The sequence below is a fragment of the Hoplias malabaricus genome, chromosome 4 (assembly GCF_029633855.1).
Source record: "Hoplias malabaricus isolate fHopMal1 chromosome 4, fHopMal1.hap1, whole genome shotgun sequence".
Taxonomy (NCBI): Eukaryota; Metazoa; Chordata; class Actinopteri; order Characiformes; family Erythrinidae; genus Hoplias; species Hoplias malabaricus.
The window spans coordinates 44,419,306-44,443,691 of NC_089803.1; the positions used below are offsets into that span (position 1 = coordinate 44,419,306).

Genomic DNA, 24,386 nt, shown 5'->3' on the forward strand with positions numbered 1-24,386 from the left:
AAACTTGAGTCGTCATTAAAAACAATGGAGAATTATTGTGATTTTGAATATAATTTACTCAAAAAGTATACAGTAAAATCACTTCATATTTTATAGGTACATAGTGTGGTACACCCTGAACTGATATCTGTTGGTTGTACGGACTACTTATTAGAAATAACCATATTATAAAGAAGTGAACTTGAGTCATCATTAAAAACAATGGAGAATTATTGTGATTTTGAAAGTCATTTACTCAAAAAGTATACAGTAAAATCACTTCATATTTTATAGGTACACAGTGTGGTATACCCTGAACTGATATATGTTGATTGTATGGACTACTTATTAGAAATGACCATATTATAAAGCAGTAAACTTGACTCATGTTAAAAAACAATGGACAATAATAGGGATTTTGAATATCATTTACTCAAAAACTATACAGTAAAATCACTTCATATTTCATAGGTACATAGTGTGGTACACACAGAACTGATATCTGTTGGTTGTATGGACTACTTATTAGAAATAACCATATTATAAAGCAGTGAACCTGACTCAGGTAAAAAAAAAAACAATGGACAATTATAGGGATTTTGAATGTCACTTACATAAAAACTATACAGTAAAATCATCTCATACTTCATAGATAGATAGTGTAGTAAACCCTGAACTGATATCTGTTGATTGTATGGACTGCTTACTAGAAATATAACCGGTTAAATGCCGTTACTTTTGCTTTAAAATGAAGGGCATAAGCTCAAGTCTTCACGCTCCTTGAGTATTACCGGTTTGTCACTAGTATACGCGCACTAAAATTTGACGTGCGGCTAGTTTAACCGTGTTTTCTCAAACGGCGGCTGGCTTAACCGCAGTTAGAACAGAACTCTAGAAAATGTTTACACCAGTGTTCAGGTTGTTTACGAGGCTGTGCCACACCCTAGTAGGCACAAAATGCCTACTACTGCAGGACTGATATGTAAAATGCCCACTCTAGGGTGTGTTCCTGTGATTCCAGGTAGGCTCCACACCCACTGTGACCCTGAATTGGATAAGCGGGTTCAGACAATGAATTAATTTATAAATGACAGAATGACATGTAATATATATATCCCATTACCACTTACTATGTTTCATGACACTGAAGTGCATGTATCAGATATTAAGTTACTGTAAACATGTCCACACCCTAATTGGTGTCTCATACATAAAAACTGCACTTTACAAAAGCAAGTCAAAATAATACATATTCACTTTCATAAATATAATTGCTGCTTTTTGGAGCTACAATGACTGCTTAGCAGTTCATGGTGGAATTTCTTTTTTCCTTTACATGTAGGTGAATAAGTAGCCGAACTGTTTTATATTTCAAACTAAGCATTTGGTGTACTTATTCACGCCCTTTCATTTTAGTCAACTATTAGCGCTTATTTATGCATGTCCATAAACTACACTGACAGCGTGTGATAGGAAGACTGTGATTCCGTTCTCTCGGAGGAACCACAGTGCTAAACAGTGCTGCCCTCCGGACGGTAAAAGCGCAGGGTTGTGTGTTTGTGTGTCTGTAACGAGTGTGTGCGAGAGCGGCTTGGAGGCCCATGTGGACACAGAGCGGCTGTGGGAGAGAGGGAGAGAGTGAATGAGCAGCATGCTGAAGGAAGCTATAGAGGACCACAACACCGTGGTGTTCACCACCACCAACGGTGAGACAAGCGTGGATAAAATATTTGTACAGCCCCTCCACACTTAAACCTCTCTCTCTCTCTCTCTCTCTCTCTCTCTCTCTCTCTCTCTCACACACACACACACTAGCCTGTTAGCTCAGCCGAAGAGTTGCTTTCTATTCGCCTGTTTCTATTTGCCTTTTTACATTCCACCTTAAGAGCAGCAGCAGTGACATAGCGGCACCGAGTGCATGCTAGAGTTCAGAATTTAAGGTGGAATGGCTGTCTCACATAAGGAGCCGGTTTTAAACTGGTGGTACTTCTAAAACTTGCCCTTTTCGAGTCTGAAAAAAATCTCTTATAATTCACGAGGCGCTCCATCTCCTGTAGGAATGTCCTTTCCGTGTATAAACCAGTATTATTTATGTAAATTTACGTTCTCTTGGTAGCTGCCTACATTTAATTGCTTCCTACGAGGCCAGTGACATTAAAATCACGTCAAAGCAAGTCTTTCAAGGTAACTGCCAAAATGTAATGTATACATACATATAAAGCAGAGCAATCAAAGAAGCTGCTTTTGTGCTGTCCTCCACAGCTATTTAGGAATTCCACATATTTGTCAGAAGTGTCATATTATACAAAGGATGTATTTTAAAAATTAGGCCTAAAATATATTAGTAAAAGCTAGTCATAACGGAGAAATGTGTACAGGTTGAGACAAGAACACTTACAATTATTTTACTCTTATCAGACTATTATTAACTCTTTAAAATTATTTGATTTCAAACTAATTTATTATGCTGACATTTTGGCTCAGTGGGATGGCTTTCTATAGCTCACTTCTAGGTTGTATCATTTTAACTGCTGTGAGATTAATTATTATTATTAATTTTCTTTGGTAGTAATTAATTTGCAGTGTGCTTGCAGTTTCTTACTTATTTTTCATATATGGATTTGTGTTAATATCCTTCACCCTGTCTTTTGTCTTAGAATTCAAGCAACAAAGCAATCTTACAAGCCAAACTTTTTTTGGAAAGCTCATTCATTTTCACTTTTTGTTGTCTCTCCTGTCCATGTCAGAGTCAGTACAATTTCAGGTGGAGCCAGTTGGCAGATGGTTCGAGGCGTTTCTTAAGCGAAGGGTTAGAAATGTGTCCGCCTCGTTCCAGGAGCTGGAGGAGGAAGAGGAGTTGTCAGAAGAGGAGGAAGATGAGGAACTGCAGCTGGAGGAATATCCCATGCTGAAAACACTGGATCCCAAAGACTGGAAGGTGCTGCCAGTAGTGCCTGACAGATAGTATATTGGGGGCAAATATTTCAACATCTTGGTGAAAGTTTATATTTTGGAGATTTAGATTTGACTGTGATTGTTGACTGAGCCCACGTGAAGATGCATGCCATGTACAAATTAGCCCTTTATTCATGATACCTTTCACAGTGTCTTGTGAGCATCTTTACCCATCACAGCAAAGGATCAGTGTTTCTCTGACTGTTTCAATTAATCAGTGTAGAATTTGAAGATTACAACATGAGATGCAATTGCTCGATTTGAAACCATTTTTACTCTTCAGTTCTAAAACACATTTCCTTTAGCTTTGCTCTCACAGGTGAAAACAAAACAAAGGGTTTGAACACACTGTTAGAATTCATGTAGGGTGTGCATTACATAGGTGCCAACATTTTTTAGTTGTTTATATTGTGTTTAAATATGTCCAAATTATTCCACTTCTGTATTAAGTCTAGTTACCTGAGGACTAGAATTTATTAATACTCAATGTACAATAGCTCTTCAAAATTCTGTACTTACCTAAATAGTCTGCTGAACTGTTATTAATTAAACAGAGCTGAGTTAGAGAATTGGCCTCAGATCAGATTCCTTAATGTATATGCAGATTTTGTGGCAGTGAACAATTCAAGATCAGCACTTATGCTTTTTGTATTGTTGGTGAATGTAAACATGTTAAGAATCAGAAGACCGTTCTGTAATATGTTAACGTTTCTCTCTCTCATTTTCAGAATCAGGATCACTATGCTGTCTTGGGTTTAGCTCATATGAGGTACAAGGCAACCCAGAAACAAATCAAAGCTGCCCGTAAGTGCTCCAGTATTGTTCAGACTGAAAAGCCTTGTTTATCTTTGTTTATGTTCTGTAGGGTCCATTATTATTTTGTGGATCATCTTGAAACTAATTTTAGCCGCATAAATGATGTTTGACTCTGTCATACTTTTTAATATGTCTTGCTTCTTGGCAGATAAAGCAATGGTGCTGAAACATCATCCAGATAAAAGGAAAGCAGCAGGCGAGCAGATTGTTAAAGGAGACAACGATTATTTCACATGCATTACTAAAGGTCAGGATTACACAAGCTTGATCATAAGTGATTTGGTGTTATGTTTGACAAGCATGCTCTACATTGTCAGTTTTGATTTGTGAAAGTTTCTTGTTATGTATTTTAGCAATAGAGATTCTGTCAGATCCTGTGAAGCGGAGAGCATTTGACAGTGTGGACCCCACCTTTGATAACACAGTGCCCTCTAAAGCAGAAGGCAAAGAAAATTTCTTTGAAGTATTTGCCCCTGTATTCCAGCGGAATGCAAGGTAGGGGCTGGTCCCATTACTTTTGAGAACAGTTTACAGAAAGAGCGCAGGCTAACTGCAGAACTAATTATTCTGGGCTTCTTACAGATGGTCCACTAAAAAACACATCCCCACCCTTGGATCCATGGGGTCATCATTTGAGGAGGTGGATAATTTCTATTCTTTTTGGTGAGTAACCTATGACTGACTTAAAAAATTTGACTAAAAGTAAATGTAGTTTGTGATTTAAATCATAAAAATTAAGCTGTTAGATAAATAATGTTGAATAATGAATTGTGAAATATTTTGGTATATCATAATTTATAACTTGCATTATGATCAGTGCCATATTTTGTACATTAAAATAGCCTTATAATTATAGCATAATTTTATGTAGTTAACAGCTGAATGTCGAATCAAATTACACTATCAATTACATTTCAATAAATTTATAGTTATAAGATTTATAATTATGTAATTATACATAACAAATATTCTAAATAAAATGTCTTTTTCTGTTTTCAAATTAAATGTACAAATAAAAAAAATGATTTTGAATAAACAAAACTGATTTGCTCTTTATGCTGAAGGGTGGGACTTTATTTGTAAACAGAATCCATGTACAGTGTTATGAAAACAACACATTTGTTCCGAAAGTGTCCCAAAACAGCTTTTTTTATTGGCCCCAGGAGAGCGGTGTCTGGAGGCCTGCCCTGTGTGTGTCACTCATTTGAGTCACAGCACTCATCATAATGCACAGATCTTATTGGCTCATGTGTGATATACAGAAACACCTGCAATTAGTCAGTGAGTTTCCTGGAGTGCTAAACCTGAACCATAATGAGTAGAAGAGTCACACCACTTAAAACAAACACTCTGTTCAAAATGTAACAGCTTGTAATAGTTTATCAGTTACAGGTCCATGTCTGGATAGGACAGTCTGGAATTGGACCATGGTCTGCCTATACATGACCCCTGCTCTAGTACTTTAGACATGTACACTGTACATATAATGTAGATGACATTACACCCAAATACCCCATAAAGAGTATATAAACTATAGTATGCACTTTCTAATCATTTTAACATACAATACACAGTAAACAAACAACCCAAATAAATGACATATATAAGTGTATTTGTGTATGGGAATATATTGTTGTCTGGAGTGGGAGTGCAGGACAATATTATCTATCTAAGGCCCAACAGACTGGAGAGCTAACAAACGTTGAGGAAATATCCTCAGAGTTTTATAGAAATTATATTTTGAACATTGCTTTTAAGAATATCCCCTAAGCCTTTACCCTCAGAATAATTGTGAATCACCAGTTCTCTTTATGTTTTGGCTGGTTAACATACAAAGCTGAGCTGTTAGAATTTTTTTTCCTAGTGTGTTAAGGCTGTGTTTTCTGTGGTGACACACAGAAATATGTGGTCTATAGCTATTCTCAGATATGAACTCTAGAAATTGCCTGTAGAAACACTGGATATTTCCCGAAGTGCTCTTCGTACAGCCAGCGTATAGCCTGAGATTTTCCATTGCAGATGTGTTCTCACTACTTGAAATGAAAATGCATATATTAAATTGTGTGGGTGCATGATCGGTGTAAGGAACAGGGCATGTGGCCATGGGTGGTTGGATTTGTCATAAAGTCATATAAGCTGTCTCATAACAGATCTCAGTAATATGTCGCTATTATTTACTGGTGTATTAGCTATTTATTAACACCTTTATTCATCTACAAGGTACAACTTTGACTCATGGAGGGAATTTTCATACTTGGATGAAGAGGAGAAAGAAAAAGCAGAATGGTAATTGCTTAAAATGTATCGTCTTATTATCTCTGTCTCTCTCTCTCTCTCTGTCTGTCTGTCTGTCTCTCTGTTTTTTTGGAAATATTCACTCATTTTAAATTTGAGGCCTGCAACAAATTCCAAATGAGTTGGGACAGGGGCAAGAAAAGACTGGGAAAGTTGAGGAATGCTCAAAAAACACCTGCTTGGAACATTCCACAGGTGAATTGGAAACAGGTGAGTGTCATGATTGGGTATAAAGGGAGCATCCCCGGAGTCATTCACAAGCAAGGATGGGACAAGATTCACCACTTTGTGAACAACTGCATGAACAAATCGTCCAAAAGTTTAAGAACTTGCACATCTGTGAAGGCATTATTAATGCTGAAAGGTACATACAGGTTTTGGAGCAACATATGCTGCCATCCAAGCAGTGTCTTTTTCAGGGACATCCCTGCTTTTTTCAGCAAGAAAATGCCAAGCCACATTCTGCTCGTGTTACAACAGTGTGTTGTAATTATAAGAAATGTTATTGAGTGTTATTAAAAGTAACACAGTTGTAAACGTGTCCCTGTCCCAACTTTTTTGGAACATGTTGCAGACCTCAAATTCAAAATGAGTGGATATTAGCAAAAAAACAATATAGTTTATCTGTTTGAACATTAAACATATTGTCTTTGTAGTGTATTCAGTTGAAAAGGGTTTGCAAATCATCATATTCTGTTTTTATTTATGTTTTACACAACGTCCCAACTTCATTGGAATTGAGGTTGTATAATAGGTTAACTTTATTTTCTCTGCTGCTTATATTTTCTTAACCAGTCGAGATGAGAGAAGATGGATTGAGAAGCAGAACCGAGCATCTCGAGCCCAGAGGAAGAAGGAGGAGATGAATAGGATACGAACACTTGTGGGTACGAACTCTTCAGCAGTCTGCCTTAACAGCGTAGGTGCTGAAACTGTAATGGGGATTCTAATACTTAAGACCAACTCCCTCCTGATGTGTTGCAGACACAGCTTACAGCTGCGACCCAAGGATAAAGAAATTCAAAGAGGAGGAAAAAGCAAGGAAGGAATCTGAGAAGAAAGCCAGAGCCGAGGCCAGGAAGAAGGAGCAAGAGGAAAAAGATCGGGTGAGTTACACTTGGATACATGAGCTGTGCCTATGCAGATCTTTCTCTTTAGAGTGTTGGACAGGATTTTTAGAAGGCAAAAGGTTCCGTTCACTAGTGGCATTGTTTAGGCACTAATGTTCTGTATTAGTGAAAAGGCTGAGCAGACATATGTGTCTAATATTAACATTCATATCATGACTGTTAATTAGGCATAGATTTAGTTGCTGGTTTGGCCTGGTATTTTTGAAATATTATTACAAATTAAAAAATTTATATTAGTAATAATATTTAAAAAATTAAGTAACTTTGCTTTAGAGTATTCTCATTCTTTCCCAATATTTTCAGAAACAGAATCAATATGTTGTTGCTGTCCAAAGAAAAACATCTCAGAAATGATAACTTTCCATCTGTCAATGGAAGTCATTGTAAAAAGGTTTTGTTCCAAGAAATTTTGGAGCATATTTATTGGTCCACACACACATTGGTCCAATATACAGAATTGTGCAAAAAATCTGAGACACCAAAGATTATTATTATATACAATACCCATCAAAAGATTGGACACATCTCCTCATTAGTCATTGGTGGAAAAGGGCTATTCACGGTATAGAACTGTGTACCAGCCTCTGCACAACCAAAGCTATGGTCTCAAACACACGAAGAAGGCAAGCAGTTCTACTCGTTCTTCTAAATTAACTCTTGATGAGGCCACAGCTATTCACTGAAAACCATTCCTGATGGCAACATCATGGAGCTGATTGAGAGAACGCTGAGTGTGCAAAGCTGTCATCAAAGCAAAAGGTGGCTACTGTGAAGAATCTGTGGCTACTGTTTTGTTTAACTGTTTTTTGGTTACTACATAATTCCATATGTGTTCCTTCATAGTTTTAAAGCCTTCAATATTCATTTACAATGTAGAAACAATGTACTTTTGTACACTGTACGTTAGCAATATGTGGAAAATGGCCCAAAACAAAGGAAACCCTGAGTGAGTGTGTCCAAACCTCTGTGTGTGTGTGTGTGTGTGTGTGTGTGTGTGTGTGTGTGTGTGTGTGTGTGTGTGTGTGTGTGTGTGTGTGTGTGTGTGTGTATATACACACACACACACTATTTTATTTTATATATAAAATAAATAGTATATTATAAAAATAAATACAGTAGTAGATTAGTAGATGTGAGCGAGTGTGAAGAACAAAGTTTTTCCAGAATTTCTCCTTGAGCATATGGATTTGTTACATCAGCAGGAAACTTGATTTAACATAATGACATATTTATTAAACGGTAAAAGTAGATATTGTGTGAAAACAATGAATAAACATGGGCTGCCACAAGTAGAGATTTGAAAAGGTTTAAACCAACACATTCACAAACAGAATATCTGCTTATTGTAATAAAGTTATTTGTTTATAGTCTGATATTAAATTGTTGTAATTTGCAGAGTTTTATATTTGAAATTAGTTAAATAGAAAAACAAACAAAAATGTTATTTAATGGTAAATTATAAAGGTCTGTGGTGAGCATTTGGCGTAATGTGTTTTATTGTGCTACAGGCTAGAAAAGAAGAGCTGGAGGCAGCACGATTGGCTAAAGAGAAGGAGGAAGAAGAGGCCAAACAGGCGGCCCAACTGGCCAAGAAGGAGAAGGAGGCACAAAAGAAAGCCATGAAGAGAGAGAGACAGAAACTCAGGACAATATGCAAAGTAAGAGAGACTTTTTCTATTAGCTGTTAATGCCTGATCCTCAGTGATTTCCCATGAAACATTTAACAACATTTCCTTGGCTTTTTTTCCCCTGTTGTTCAGAACTGTAATTACTTTGTGGACACAGAGGCGGAGAATGTGAAGATGATGGAGGACATTGAGAAGTTGTGTGATCGGTTAGAGCTCATCAGGTATTGAGACAGTAGTTTTTTCTTTTATTGTTTCCGATTCAGATCTTAAGCCCTATTTGAATGGGATTGGTTTTATATAGGGAGCTGGGGTAATGTCATTAAACCAGAGGGCATCAGTAATGTTTATGGTGGATTTGCACTGGATAAGAAATGTTGGTGAAAATAACAGATGGGAGTGGCTGCTTGATTTACGCACTGCAATCACACAGTGTGGATCAGACGCAGCAGTGTTACTGGAATTTTTAGACGGTCACTACTGTTCTGAGAACAGCCCTCCTGACATTAAACTTATAATACTTCACACAGTTATTATAACTGATATTATAAATCGTTTTCTTGGAACTTGATGACTAGGGCACACATTCATAACACATATGTAGCTGCTATTGTGCCCAAAAACTACCTACAGCTTCCAGAAATCTCTCTCCACAGAGTGATCCTTCAGGTCATTTTGTGAATCACTTTGTACTTAAACTGTATATTTCATTATCACTGAACACATTCTCCAGCTCCTCCATTCTTGAGAACACATGCAAAAATTTATTTACCCTGGGATATAACGGAATATTCCCAGATATATCAATTCACACGGGATTAATATGACACAGGGTTATTTTTACTGCTCGTTTTACAGTAGGAAAAAGGCTAAAGAATCTTTTGTGAAACAGGAGCTCAGACTGAAATGGTCTGTTCGGTTATAGTGAGTTGTGAACGGAGAATAAGATCACTGGTGTTTCTATGTTAAAATGGGATGTTTGCATTGTGTGACGAACTTCTTTTTCTTTTTTGTTCTAGCTTACAGAATTTAAATGAGGTTTTAGGATCAGGCACTAAGGAGGAGAGTAGAGCTGCCATAGAAAAGCAGGTAAGCACAAAGCAGTTGGAACAAGTATTGTGTTAGGGCTGTTTTGTTATTTAAGAATACATTTTATAAGCCAGGGGTGCACAACTCTAGTCCTGGAGGGCTGGTATCTGGCAAATTTTGGTGATAACTCTGCTCACACACACCTGATTTAACTAATTTGTTAATTGCCAGGTTTAAGGAGTGTGTTTTAGCAGGGTAATCACCAAAATTTTATGGCCCTCCAGGCCTGGAGTTGTGCACCCCTGTTATAAGCAATCAGCTCTGCTCATGTTTTTGAATAGAGATATAAGGGTCCAGCATATGGTGTAAGCAAACACAATTTTTACACTGTCCGAAAAAATGCTGCACACTCCATTTTATCAAATGTGTTTACCATATACGTACGTGCCCTTTGTAGTTCTACAGTTACAGGCTGAAGCCCATCTGTTGCTCTGCATACAATTTTAAACCCACTTTCACCCTGCTCTTTAATAGTCACATGACACACGACCACCAACGGGCAGGAATGATTTTGTTGGTGGATCATTCTCAACACTACACTGTTGAGAATGATCCACCAACAAAATCATTCCTGCCCGGTGGTGGTCGTGTGTCATGTGACTATTAAAGAGCAGGGTGAAAGTGGGTTTAAAATTGTATGCAGACTATGCACACTGTCCTGGCGGTGTGTTAGTGTGTGTTGTACTGGTCCAAGTGGATCAGACACAGCAGTGCTGCCTATTTTGTTAAAGCCTCAGTGTCACTGCTAGATTGAAAATTGTCTACAAACCATAAATATCCAACCGCGTCCTGTGTCCACTGATGAAGGACTAGAGGACGACCAACACAAACTGCAGTGATGGATGAGCTACTGTCTCTGATTTTACATGTAGAAGGTGGACCAATATAGCAGTTGTGTCTAAAAAAAGGATTATAGAGGAGTGCATGATGTATTTATGAAGCAGATACTTTATTTTGCAAATACAAAAACAAGGAATTCTGATGTTGCCTGAAATTTGTGTAAAGTAAGTCAATGATCGTTCCTTGATATTGTGTGATGCACTATTTAATCATTGTACAAAATGACTAAATATTAAAAATAAGTACTAAAAATGAAAAAATAGATATAATAATGAATGTTATTGGTATAATACACAGGGGGTCTTCTGTTAGTGATTTTTCCACATAGCTCCTGGATCATAGCTCAGGCCACTTTGGTGTGTTCACCCCATGTCTGTGTGGGTTTCCTCCAGGTGCTCTGGTTTCTCCCACAGTTCAAAAACATATTTTCAAAGGTGTGTGTGTGGTGCCCTGTCCAGGGTGTTTTCCTGTCTTTCACCTAGTGATTCCGGGTAGGCTCCGGACACACTGTGACCCTGAACAGGACGAAGTGGTTGCAAATGATGAACGAATGAATTAATGTTTTACCTGATAATTCTAAAACAGAAGATGAATCAGTTCCTTTAGACTGTTATGCGAAATAGCCCTCATGTCCACTACTGTATGTGCACAGGTGCAGGAAGTGAATGAGCAGATGCAGCGCGAGCGAGAGGCCGAAGTGAAGGCCCAGCAAGCGGCTCGCAGTTTAGACCAGAGCAGTGGTGGCTCTGGTGGCAGCAAAGGCTGGAACGAGGAGGAGCTGCAGCTGCTCATCAAAGCAGTCAACCTCTTTCCTGCTGGAACCAACGCCAGGTCAGCACCTTCACACAAACCCCTTCATAGTCCCATAGTCACAGATGCGGACGTTTACAATTTGCTCTGCTCTCTTTCCTGCAGATGGGAAGTGATTGCCAACTACATGAACTTGCACTCAGGCAGTGGCATTAAAAGAACCGCCAAAGACGTTATTAATAAAGCTAAAACTCTACAGAAACTAGGTAAGCTTTGGTCCCATTGTGGTGTGATTCTTTGATGCTTTGCTGCATTGATGACAGTCTGATATAAAAAGAACAATCTGACACTATCCTCCCGGTTGTAGATCCTCACCAAAAGGATGAAGTTAACAAAAAGGCCTTTGAGAAGTTTAAGAAAGAGCACACAGCTGTTCCTTCATCTGTAGACAATGCTGTGCCTTCAGAGCGGTTCGATGGTAAGTCCTTTGAGATCTGTGCAGTCCTTTAGCAAGGCTGCAGATCATAATCTTGCAAACTTGTGCATATTTAAAATCACTGTTTACTCATTTTCATATTTTTCTTTTAACCATTTTTTTGACCAAAGTTTTGGGTATCACTTTAGAATAAGACTACTAAGACTAATAGTTTATAAATGGTTTACAGTCTGTTTAATAATGCTTAAAAATCAAGTTGTAAACTTATTGAAAGTCTTAATAAATAATAAAAAATAATTAGTTATAACACATAGATAGAAAGGGAAACAATAACCTGTAATTTGCCAAATAGTCAACCCACATCCATCTACACCATTAAATGTCAGATCTTGCCAAATACTGACCCAACATCTTCTACATCAGTCGTCATTAACCCTGTCAGCTTCAACATACATTTGTTCTTAAGTTTGCCAACCATTTCACCACCATTTAATCAATAAACCACTGATAGCATGTCTTTTTAGACAATAGCATTCATTCATTCATGGTCTGTAACCACTTATCCAGTTTAGGGTCGCGGTGGGTCCGGAGCCTACCCGGAATCACTGGGCACAAGGCGGGAAACACACCCTGGAGGGGGCGCAAGTCCTTCACAAGGCCACACACACATACATATGGACACTTTTGTGTTGCCAATCCACCTTTGTGTGTTTTTGGACTAGGGTTGGACGATAAGGACAAAAAAATCATATCCTGATATATTTTAGCTGAATGGCGATATATATGCGATACGATATTATATACATTGTGAAAAAATGTTTTATGAACATTTTATAAACAGAACATTCAGTTTTATGTGTTATCTCAACCTCATTTCTCAATATTCAAATGAAAATCAAATGGCCATGTATGTTTAAGACAAAGGTTTTCATTGGGTGTCTTAACTTTTCCCCATAATTGTACACTGAAAAAAATTCAGTTGTAAAGCAAAGCTAAACAAGATGTCAGAAACGTTTTATTTACCAAAGTAAAGACTGGAGAACAGGACAAATGACTTTATTAACTTACAGATCTAAAGAGTCTGTAATAAAGTGCTTTTAAGGACAGTGTAAAGGCTTCGGCTATGTGCTTTCAGTATGGAATTCTGGGAAATAGCTCGTCTGCAGACACGCACTTTTAGTTTCCCAATCTTCAACACTCAAATATGGCTCACAGGTGCGACTTGAGGAAACCGACTTGAGGGAGAACACATCAAACTCCTCACAGACCTTAACATATGAAAAGACTAAATTTTAAATAAACATACTCAGATCATCGCTTATTCTTTACCTCAACATTTTCAGTAAGTTCTCTGACACATTAAGTAATGGACAAAAAAGAGGTCACTGTTGCCCTTTCTGTCTGTGTGTTAAAAATTATTATTAAAGAACTGTAAGGTTTTTACTGTCTAATTATTAAACATGTAATAAGCAGACTTTAAACAATTTATAAACCTTTTGAAATTGTTTTAAAGTGTTACCAAATTTAGCTTAGTTGACATCAAATTTAACAATATGTTTACATCACCTACCTTCCATCTGATTCAGCCTGTACGTCCCTATTGGGATTGGAGTTGTTTAAATGACATTTGGGATGTTTATATTTCAATACCTCTGGGTGCTCTGGTTTCCTCCCATGGTCCAAAAACACATGCTGGTAGGTGAATTGGCTACACAAAAGTGTCCATAGGGGGTGAGTGAAAGTGTGAATCACCCTGTGAAAGCTGACACCCCCTCCATGGTGTGATTCTGCCTTGCGCCCAGGGTCCTCCTGACCAACCCCAATGAATGGATGAATATTGCAATACTTTACATCTCTTACGCCATAAAGCTTTTGTTCCCAGATTGCATTAAAATTACTAGCGAATGTGTGTGTTTCCTGAAGGGGGGACTTTTTAATATAGTTTTTAAATAAAATTAAGCTACACTTTACACTGAACAATCACTGGATTAGGAACATATGCCTTGTATCTTTATTCTCTCTTCATTGTATCAGGAGCACTTTGTAGTTCTACATTTACAGACTGTAGCCCACCTGTTTCTCTACATACTTTTTTATCCCCATTTCACCCTGCTTTTCAGTAGTCAGGACAACCACAGAGCAGGTATGATTTGTGTCATGGATCAATTTCAATGCGTTCAACGCGTTTCATTCAGTGTAAATTCATGTACTGAACACATGAGTAAATGCTTCTGTGGCATGTCTTTTAGAATAACTTCTTATACACTTTTTCAAGCCACTGTCTGATGGTTTTTAATGTCTATTAAGACTCAGGACACAGCTTTTAAAAATGTTTTAATACAGTTTAGCACGTCTTGCTTGATGGTTCAGAATCAGTTCAGCCATTAAATAAAAAAGCTGTGTAGATCTCAGCTTTGGGAATTATGCAAAACTCCAACATTTCAGCTATTTAAACCACCCCTGGGTTGGTTATTTTTCAATACATGCATATGTGGAATTTGGAAAAGAGATCATAATTTTAAGCAAAATCTGATCCTCACAGTAAGGAGAGAAACAGGAAGCTTAGTATATTTCTGAATAGCTACAAATGTATACATTGTGCCTCCACATATGTGACTGATTAAGGAACTTATAATTCATTTTATTTTGTTTTCTCTCTCAGAATTAAATTGGTTGTGACAGATAAAATCTTTTTTAAAGATCATCTGCATCTGTCTGATGCTTTGATTTTGCTGGACACATTTCATGTCAGAAGTGCAACACTGAATAATAATGATCTTTATTTTTGGACTGTTTAATTTTGCTAATAACTGGTATATATTTTGTGTTTAATCCTTTGTTATAGGATTGTTTTTCATTAGTTTGAATAGATCTTTATTATATAATTAGTTCTATAATTCTATTGTTTCCCACACTTCAGGCTCAACAGGTGACTCAAACTCGTCTCCCTGGACGACAGAGGAGCAGAAGCTCCTGGAACAGGCTCTGAAGACCTACCCTGTGAGCACTCCTGAGAGATGGGACAAGATTGCAGCTGTTGTGCCTGGCCGTACAAAGAAAGACTGTATGAAAAGATATAAAGTAAGTGCATCATACCGTTTGGCCTTTAGAACAAGACTGAGGTATTTAAGTTTTATCATTTATCCCCAATTCTGTGATCGTTTTATCAGCACCTGTGACACATGAATCAGTGTGTTGAACTGTGGCCTGTTCTTAAAACTCACGTCTTTGTCTCTGTCCAACAGGAACTTGTGGAGATGATTAAAGCTAAGAAGGCCGCCCAAGAACAAGTTGCTACCAAGAGTAAAAAATGACAGGAATGACAATAAGAAATGAACAATGTGCACACTTGGCTTCATGTTTAATAACATTATTGTGTTGGTCTTTATTTTCTAATAAAATTATGGAAAATGCACAGACTACATAAATATCTTGATGTAAATGTACAGGCAGTGTGAAGTTCCTCTAGACTCTCTCAGGTTCTTAACCAGTACATCCCACTTTTGATCCGGTTGTAGTCTGGAAGATCCTCAATAGGCCCTAAAACAGATTAATTTTGACAGATTACTACAAAATGCTCATGTGATACAAATTTTATTCAGACTGTGACTGTCACTGTTCCACAGTTCTGAAAAGCCCCAAAAATTGTGAGAAGCATCCAGCTTAAACTATTACAGACTGATCCTGATTTCCCCCTGCCCCTCAAATTAAATTAAAAAGGACTAATTATTCTGACATGACTGTTTTCTAATTTTCATAAATCAATGACAAATATTTGGATTCTGAATATATTAATTTGTCAGATTTTATTTTAAATAGGTATCTGAATTCTGTGTTTTTATACTATTTATATAATTAAATATAATTTAAGAATAAACCATTTAAGTTTATCAAATGGCACTAAAACAATTCAAGTCAATATATACAAAATTCAGATTCAAATACTTATTAATTTAGCTCCATAGTTTAATAATTAGGTATATTGAATAGATATATAGGTAATATGTCTATTTGACCATTTTAAATATGATGGTCTTTATATAGTTTTTGAAATTTCATGGGGGGTGGGGGGTGGGGATATTGTTTAAAGTTTTGACTTTTTAAATCCTCATTCATATGAGCTTTTCAGTGACAAAATACATGATCTGTTAAATTAGTACAAATAACTTTATAGTCATAAGTCATATGGACAGCCTTAGCACAATTCTCATCAAGATGCTGCATAAATATGTAGCGGTGAGATTTTGGCAGTACTTACCAACTGCTGCTATTGCTGGAGCTTTGTTGTAGATGTATTTTGCACACACTTCTTTGATGGTATTTGCATTGATGGCCTAGGGGTAGAAGAGTTTGAATATAATTTTGTTCCATTTTCACATTTAGTATTTCTTGACTTGTAAAGCATTACAAGGGAAGGGAACAGTTCAGGGAGGGGAGCTGTCACTCACATCTATTCTGGCCTCCAGCTCATGAAGTGGAATTCTGCGATTGTAGCACAACATCTGCCTCCCAATGTCCTCACAGATTGGGGTGGAACCTAATGAGAGGGCAGGCGTTACTGATAAAACATTTAAATTATTAAAGCACTCTTTAAATGTTCTTCTACCTCACCAATAAAAATAACAATTAGGAGTTTTGCTATTTATACACGAGGGCTGACCTGTATCAGTGAGAATAGTTGCACACTTACCATCCAGGTGAAGTAGCATATTGGTCTTCAGGAGATTCTTGGCTCTTGCCACTTCACTCTCTGTCACACTTGTGCACAGAGACATCCTACAAACACAACACAATTTATTGATATTATTGGCTCAACAACAGCCTAAGATTAAAAAGAAAGTTAGAAAATTTGTTTTTAGACTGTTATAGAACAGTCCATTATAGACATTAAAAAACAATCTCAGTATTTTAATTCTGAAAGAAAGACCCCCTAAGGCCCTGCGACTAACAGAAGCCACACAGTTGTATTGTGTGGCGAATAAGGTCTGGCATTGTCTTGCTGAAATAACCATGACCTTTTTGGCAGCACACCTCTCTAAATTCCCTATACACACACACCATCTGTGGTATTTACAATGACTTATTTATTTTAATTATTTTTTTTTTCTTAAATATAACATCACAAGTATTAATATGTTACTCTCACAATCTGTAACATTGTGAGAGTAACATCATCTTGAAATCATCTAAATCAAAAGTCACAATCTTTTATATACAATATTATCCCCAAGAGCAAAATAAATTGATGCAGGTGCTTTTGATTTTTCACAGATGAAATGAATTATTTTTATTTATTCATTTTTTCCAACTATTTTTTAGGTCCCATGTTAAATAAAATGACAATTGTCATTTTTAATACTATGCAACAGTTACAATTAAAAGACAAATGAGCAGGAGAATGTTTGAATTTTTAATTAAAATTATACATTACGCTTTAAAACTTTTATTTATACACCTAATACAATCAAACTGGTCAGTGAAAACTTTGGAAATATTTCCTTTGTGCATCTGCCAGTTAAAGGTTCAAGAGAACTGGAAAAATTAGATTCTTGCCTTTACTGCATTTAACACTTCCCCAATGTTTATGAAATTAGGTCTTGTTTACTGTATAAATATAATTTATTCACATTTTGAAATGTGAGCCTCATAAAAAAATCCTACAGAATTTTTTATATAAGAAAAAAAAATGTCACTACAGACTGGGACAAAACAAAAATTCTACACGTCTCACTCACCATTCAAGCTGTGTAAAATGCATCATCTCACTGACAGTGCTTGGCTCGCAGACAGTATAAAGCCCCCACAGCCCTGTGTCAGTGTAACAGGTGTTGAAGGACTGGAAGCTGTGGCACAAGTTCCCCTGGCATGCCATCTGAGCTAGTTTACTGGACAGATTCTGAGGGACACAAACCCCACAAGACCATGCTGATACAAAATGATAACTACTGCCTTTTTAAAATCTAAAAAAGCATTGCAACAATGACGTACCACACCGCCGCCCAAGGAGCGATCCCAGTTTCCGATGAGTGTGTTGGCCACCATGAGTGGGATGGTGTCAGGGTGAGACCACCCCACCGCCTCCACGGCAATCGCTATGTGAGCCAGCGGCATCTTGTCATCCCTCACTCGAATCTGAAGATAATCAAACCCAGCAGAATATGGGGTATTTGTTGCATCGTAAATTAGCAAAACAACAATCCTTAAAAAAAAATCCTGATTTCTTTGAGTAAATGACTGGATTCAGCCAAGACATTTGGTGAGGTCAGGTAAAGATGTTAAATGATTAGTTCTGGACCACAAAGCCCACTCCAACTCATTGCAAAGACACTCAGTTACTGAATGGAGGTACACCAGTCCATAGAAAAAAAATTCAAATGTTCCATTGCTCTAAAGCTCTAGCCCATGCTTGGCACTGGACATGGTATCCTTACACTCATATGCAACTGCTCCAGAATGTGCTTTTTAATTTTTTTGCTTTTCTAAGAAAATTATACAAACAGGGTGTCTACAAATAAACCAATCCACAAATAATGCACCTCAAATTTAATCACCTGTATAATGTGTTCATTGCACATTTTACCTCACTTCCCGTGAATCTGCAGGGAGGTAATGCAGGTGCTTCACCCTTGTATCTGGCTGGTAGCTTTCCAAAGTGGTATTTTGCCAGATCAATTAATTCATTATGAGATACACCTGAAATAGAAAATCTTGAATGGGAAAAAAGCACTGCATATCAAAGTAATACTTGGAATAATTGGATAAATCTTTACCTCCAGCTGCAGCGAGCACAATCCTTGGGCCCTTGTAGTGAGTCGTAATATATTCCACCAGATCTGCTCTGTTTATTGTTCTGTACACAAGTTTAATATACATATAAGTCTCCTTGAATCCTTAATACATTGAAACTACATTAAAATAAGACAATACAGTGATTTTGATCATTTTTAAAGGAGAACATACTGACATTTGCGGGTTTCTTTGCTGGTGATTCATAAGGCATTCATAACACTCTGTTTCAAGTGTATCTCTGAAAATTCTTGGTTTCAAATTGTATATAGCCCTAACCCTCTATCTAAAGCACTATTACACTTCTACCCTTTGTGCAGAATATGTCCTATGGCACGCCTACATACCTAATATTCTCTGCAGGCCCAAGTATGGTTCTTCCTAGAGCAGTGTCCTGGTATGCTGTAGCATGCAGGTAGTCAAAAACAACTTCCTGCAGGTTAGTCTCCACTTCCTGCATCTCTCGCAGAATGACTCCGCGCTCACGCTCGATCTCCGCTTCCCCCAGCGTGCTGTTCTGGATTATATCAGCTAGAATCTCCACAGCTGAGAAGACATGGATCAAAGAACGTTTGATGCCTAAATTGTCCTTTTTCTACAAATTCAGAAACATTCTCTATGTACCAAGATCTCATACCTCTGGGGAGGTCTTTTGAAAATGCTTTAGCATAATACACTGTCTGCTCTCTGGATGTATATGCATTCAGGTGGGATCCCATGTTCTCTATCTCCAGTTCTAAGTCCAGCTGAGAACGCTTCTTTGTACCCTGGAAACCACACAAAGAAACAGGCATATTATTGATATTATACATATGAAAAATCTAGTTTTATTTCTTCTGACCACTCACTTCCACAAACCTTTATACCACATCCACTGAAGTCATGTCACTGATATTCTAGAGAACATCTCAATCACAGGATTTCATGCCAGAATATTATGTAATTATTAGATTGATAAAACAAGTCAGTCTACCCAATAGTTTCTAGGTTTAAAAAAAAGACATGATCACAAAAATACTAAATAATAACGGCCATTTCATTTATTTAATGAGAAAATGTAATTACTTTTATACTTCTTCCTTTGTACAGCTTGTGAGGCTTTGTGTGTTTTTTACAAAGTACTACAGAAGTACTCAGTTATCCCATTACAGTTTTAGAACTGCAACTAATAAAAAGTAGTTGATTAGATTTTTTGAAGTAACTACACCAACAATGTTTGTGTGTCTGGAAAAATAATGGAGACTGTTAAAAGACTCAGCATAATATAAATACAAATATTAGGGCTCACTTATAACCAGTGAATTGTCTGAATCTTGCATATTTTCTTCAATGCTTCAAATGATTCAGTTTTTAATTTTGAAAAAGGTTTGACTTCTGATGTTTTATTGCTTGCCATATAAATGTGTCTGTGTAGCACTCTGAGATCAGTTTATTTGCAAAGATATTTTTATAGACATTTCTTTTTCTTGGTGTTTAGAAAAGGTGATCAGTAACAGCTACATAAGCATGAAAATTAGAAGCATGGGGCCTGACGTTATTTAGTGTTATTTTAAATACAGACAACAGATGTTATCATGATGTTTGTGTGAACAATGTACAAATTCCAGAGAATGATTTTAGTCTGTTAAAAGGTCTCATACTGCACAGAGTAAATAATTATATTAGATTATAAAAAGGTAAACATATCTTTATCTCATTTAGTATATAAAATAAGACAGTTCCCAGTTTTGTACATTTATTTCCTTCTTAAGATCATATCTATTATATTTGATTTGAACCCAAGATAAATTTTTCTAAAACTGGATGTTGTAGCTATTTTGATTTCTACTCAAGTTAGGATTTAATTGAAGCAACAAACATTTACTTAAGATGTTTTAGACTGCTCGATCCTCTTCTCATAGTCCTCTTACCTTGAAAGCCATGTGCTCCAGAAAGTGAGCTGTCCCATTGTTCCTTTCGTTCTCATAACGACTCCCAGCATCAATCCACAGACCCACCTGTAAACAGAATGGGATTTACAGACTCATTAGTATTTGCCAATTATATAATAAAAACGAATACGGTCATGTTTCCAAACAGTTGTTTGTTACCGTGCAGGTTGTGAGGCCGGAGTCTTCGGATGCCACTCGAAGCCCATTTGCTAGTGTGGTCACCTTTGTCTCAGGGACATTTAGTGCCACTTCACTTGCTGCTACAGTGGCTCTGTGATGAACAAACTGTGAAAAAGGGTTAGTAAAGGTGTGAAGATGTTGCGTGTATCAATAACTGGCAGAGGTACAGTCACTGCAGAGTAAGTTTATCTTTTTGTTTTATTTGGTGAAATTACCAAAACAAAGAGACAAAAAAAGGAAAAGAAAAAAAAAAAACATCAAAAGAAAACACAAATTTCTTGAGCTATATTGGGTGCAGCCTCTCATCAAGCTGGCCGACTCCAACCCTCCTTTCCTCCTCACACCCCATGCTTAAATACCTTCCCCTCATTAACCCTACCTGGGATATACCATCCATGAAGGTATGGTAAGCCAGGAACATGCAGTTCCTAAAGAAACAACAATCACTTTTTATCACTTTAAAATAACACCAAGCACCCAAATACAACACATTATTCATATTATTGAACTGAGAATTTAAAACATGCACAATGTAAATACCACTGTTACACCCCTCCTTCTAAAACCGACATCTTCCACCCCAGAACCTCCAATAAAGGGCCATTAAGAGCAGCGCGCGTGTTCCAACCCGGTCCCTAATAATGGATGTGGTAGTGGGAAACGCCGGCATCAGTGTGGGTGCAAGTTTTAACAGCGGTATTTTAAAACATGACCATCGTTTAAATGGAGCGTGTGGTAGTGGGTACCTCACTAGCCACACGTCCACCTATCACCATATAGAAAACGGCATTATGAAAAGAAATGGCCACACGCTGAACGGATACCTGATGTTAATGAAAACGCCGATTCATATAACATGGCGAAAACTGAAGCGACCACGAGACCAACGCGCCCCGTGAGGAACAATGTGAGTTTTAGCAGGCACTTACCCAGATATTATTAAACAAAGTGATATTTATATTTGAAATGCGTGTGTGTAAATAGTGTCTCGTCTTTCATAAGCATATGTCCAGGCTCATGGGGCTGTGAGCCAGTGAGAGGGGTTTATTCACCCCTTTCACAAAAGGGGTTACTTTTTTACAGTTTCTTCTCAAAACAGTTACCCAATTCTCTCGCCAATTTAGTCAATGCCAAATTCATTGGCTAAGACCCCATCAGTCATACACAATGCTAACAAACTGGCAGCATTAGACAAAAACATGCTTTCTCCAAGAGGGGTTAAGCCACCCACTGCTTCCTTTTTATCTGCCCATAACACAACAAAACTAGTTTTATGTACTAAGTTCTATGGCAGGAGTCTCCCAGAAAGGGGAGTGGAGAACTCACACTGACACCCATGACCTGCCTCACTGGTGAGGCAACAAGCAAAGGAGAAGTACCCATTGGTTCCCTTCAAAACCTCTGGAAAGTTGGGCTGGTTCTATGGCTAGCACCAAGATTCTAAGAATACTGAATGGAACTAGCTCAGGAACCAGATATCTTTTGCTGGAAAAGTGATAAAGAGAGAGAGGCCATTTCCAATGTAGGAATGCAACCTAAAGCCTCGTTTTTTTTTTATACCAACAAATAAGTACTGGGATGAAACAGGCAGTCCTCTGAAAACCTGATTAGTTTTCTTTAAACCCTTTGTTCATTCTGTGTAAGTGTGCACAGACTGGACACACAATGCAAACACTGCTCCACATTGTAAGAGAGGGAGAAAAGCTGTTAGCTCCAGGTCAGTGCATGTACAAGATCAGCAGTGTAACACTCAAATTGTGTGTGTCAAACTCCAAACAATTGCTTTGTTTGTGCCTATATGACATGCTGAGTCCCTTGAATATAGAAATGTCTTTTCCTCCATCTAGAGGGCTTTGTAAATAGCAAGGAATGTCCAATGATGGCCGAAGAGGATCAGCATTCTTGCCATCAACTTCCTTCCGTCTTGCATATTAATCTCAAAATTTTCCACCTCCCCTACATCACATCCCATCTCAAAAAGCAGCAACACCATAGTGGACTTCCAATGGAGATGTGTCCCCAACTTGGAGATTTCCCCCTGTTGTGAGGTTTTGAGAGACAACTCAGAGGTGACCTTAGCAAACTAGAGTTGTGGGGTGAGGTGGCGGTGACAACACTAAAGCACCTCTCCTCGACAACCACTGGCATTTTATGATTGGTCTGCCATTGATGGTGCCATTAGTGCTTTCAGGGTGGGTGAAACTGAATGAATGTTAAAAGAAAACTGCCCAGATTCCCACATTGGTCAGCATGACTCTGACTGATCTCATCCACCCAGAGAGGATGAGGTCAGTTATGCATTCTCAGAGCCCCACTTTATTACATTTATTATTTATAAATTCCAAAGATAAAAGGTCAAAATAACACATTACAGTTATGAAATGGCAATACCATTGGGACAAATTCTAATATATTAGAAAAAACTTTCAGAAAATGATAAAATGATGTAATGGTTGGTAACAATGGAAGACAGCAGATTTTAAAAAAATAATTATACACACACACACACATACATATATATACACACACATATATATATTTATATACATACTTGAAAGACTTTAATGCAGTTTGACATTTAAAACTAGCTTGGATTGAGAAGCAGAATCGAACGACTCAATATTTGCACTCAAGTAACAACTAAAGTAGATAGTGACATTAATGATTATGGAGTAATCTCCCAAGCTCAACTGTTTTCGAGAAGATATAAAGTCGTATTTCTCTGTAACTTTAGTATAATGTCCCTTTTATATAACCGGAGAATGTTGGGATATAAACTTTAAAATGTACAAGCCTGAAAATAACAATTTATTCTGCTTCTGTGGAGCACGAGTGATTATTTAACGATGACGCAGCTACACTTAAGTTAGAGTGTACACGTGCATGGTCCTAAAAAATGAGTTAATCCAGCTCCTCTCTGCGTGTTTCAGTGTGGTCTACCTTGCTGATGGCTCTCTTTCCCAGTAAACTTTTGATGAAGTGTCCTCCCGCTGCTCCCGCACGGTGCACACACGCCGCCATGTTGTTTACTGATATGTAAACGTCATCGGCCTCCTCGACTCTGATTGGAGCAAACAGAGCAGCTGCGCAGTCACAAGCAGAATGAGTCTATCACGTGATAACTGGGCTCAAGGCAGGAACATACCCTGGAGGGCTTCACACCCACAATCACACCACTGGGTATTCGTACAGCCAGTCTACCTACCAAAATGAAATCATATTAAATGTGTATAACCTTAAAAAAGAGAGGAGAAATCAGAGAGTTGTCAACGTTTCTGCTTGGTAATCTTTAAACATATATAATCACATGTCCAGTGCGAAACGCTGACTAGAGGGATATAAACCCCTAGAGTATTGGGCTGTGGAGCAGCATCTGGAGTGATACACCCAATACCTATGAGTTAGAGCGACATTTGTGATCCAAAACTAATCATTCAATATTAATAACTGTCTGACAAAATGTTTGCAGTTGAATGCAACAATGTTGAGGCAAGTAAGAAAAGTAAATGGCCTGTTATTATTTTAACACTTTATAAAATTCTGAGGATGCTTCCTCACCATTTGCTCACTCTCC

At 37.5% G+C, this 24,386-nt stretch overlaps 2 protein-coding genes across 2 annotated transcripts; one reads left to right on the forward strand and one right to left on the reverse strand.

The window, feature by feature from the left end:
- The first annotated feature begins 1,457 nt into the window (after positions 1-1,457).
- dnajc2 (DnaJ (Hsp40) homolog, subfamily C, member 2) lies at positions 1,458-15,433 on the forward strand. Its single transcript, XM_066669440.1, has 17 exons — positions 1,458-1,685; positions 2,727-2,917; positions 3,663-3,738; positions 3,899-3,997; positions 4,104-4,245; positions 4,333-4,413; positions 5,971-6,036; positions 6,841-6,932; positions 7,030-7,151; positions 8,684-8,833; positions 8,936-9,024; positions 9,820-9,889; positions 11,382-11,560; positions 11,645-11,745; positions 11,847-11,957; positions 14,836-14,996; positions 15,161-15,433. Exons 1-17 carry the CDS (start codon positions 1,622-1,624, stop codon positions 15,227-15,229), a joined length of 1,863 nt encoding a protein of 620 aa, XP_066525537.1. The 5' UTR covers positions 1,458-1,621; the 3' UTR covers positions 15,230-15,433.
- Positions 15,324-23,882, reverse strand: pmpcb (peptidase, mitochondrial processing subunit beta). The gene is made up of 13 exons (XM_066669441.1): positions 23,753-23,882; positions 20,792-20,917; positions 20,612-20,698; positions 19,339-19,468; positions 19,049-19,247; positions 18,686-18,765; positions 18,496-18,608; positions 17,904-18,047; positions 17,651-17,811; positions 16,606-16,691; positions 16,364-16,452; positions 16,174-16,249; positions 15,324-15,455 (listed from the first exon to the last, which is right to left on the reverse strand). The coding sequence occupies exons 1-13, from the start codon at positions 23,831-23,833 to the stop codon at positions 15,391-15,393; spliced, it is 1,437 nt and encodes a 478-aa protein (XP_066525538.1). The 5' UTR covers positions 23,834-23,882; the 3' UTR covers positions 15,324-15,390.
- Between the last annotated feature and the right edge of the window lie 504 nt (positions 23,883-24,386).

What these genes read in the sequence shown, in the direction of transcription:
- dnajc2 (XM_066669440.1), top strand. Translation starts at nt 1,622, where the DNA reads ATGAGCAGCATGCTGAAGGAAGCTATAGAGGACCACAACACCGTGGTG. An exon ending in TTTCACATGCATTACTAAAG is followed by an intron (nt 3,998 to 4,103) that starts GTCAGGATTACA and finishes TATGTATTTTAG; the next exon opens with CAATAGAGATTCTGTCAGAT. An exon ending in GCCTTCAGAGCGGTTCGATG is followed by an intron (nt 11,958 to 14,835) that starts GTAAGTCCTTTG and finishes CCCACACTTCAG; the next exon opens with GCTCAACAGGTGACTCAAAC.
- pmpcb (XM_066669441.1), bottom strand. Translation starts at nt 23,833, where the DNA reads ATGGCGGCGTGTGTGCACCGTGCGGGAGCAGCGGGAGGACACTTCATC. An exon ending in GCTCCTTGGGCGGCGGTGTG is followed by an intron (nt 17,812 to 17,903) that starts GTACGTCATTGT and finishes TGTGTCCCTCAG; the next exon opens with AATCTGTCCAGTAAACTAGC. An exon ending in AGCTGGAGGCCAGAATAGAT is followed by an intron (nt 16,250 to 16,363) that starts GTGAGTGACAGC and finishes TTCTACCCCTAG; the next exon opens with GCCATCAATGCAAATACCAT.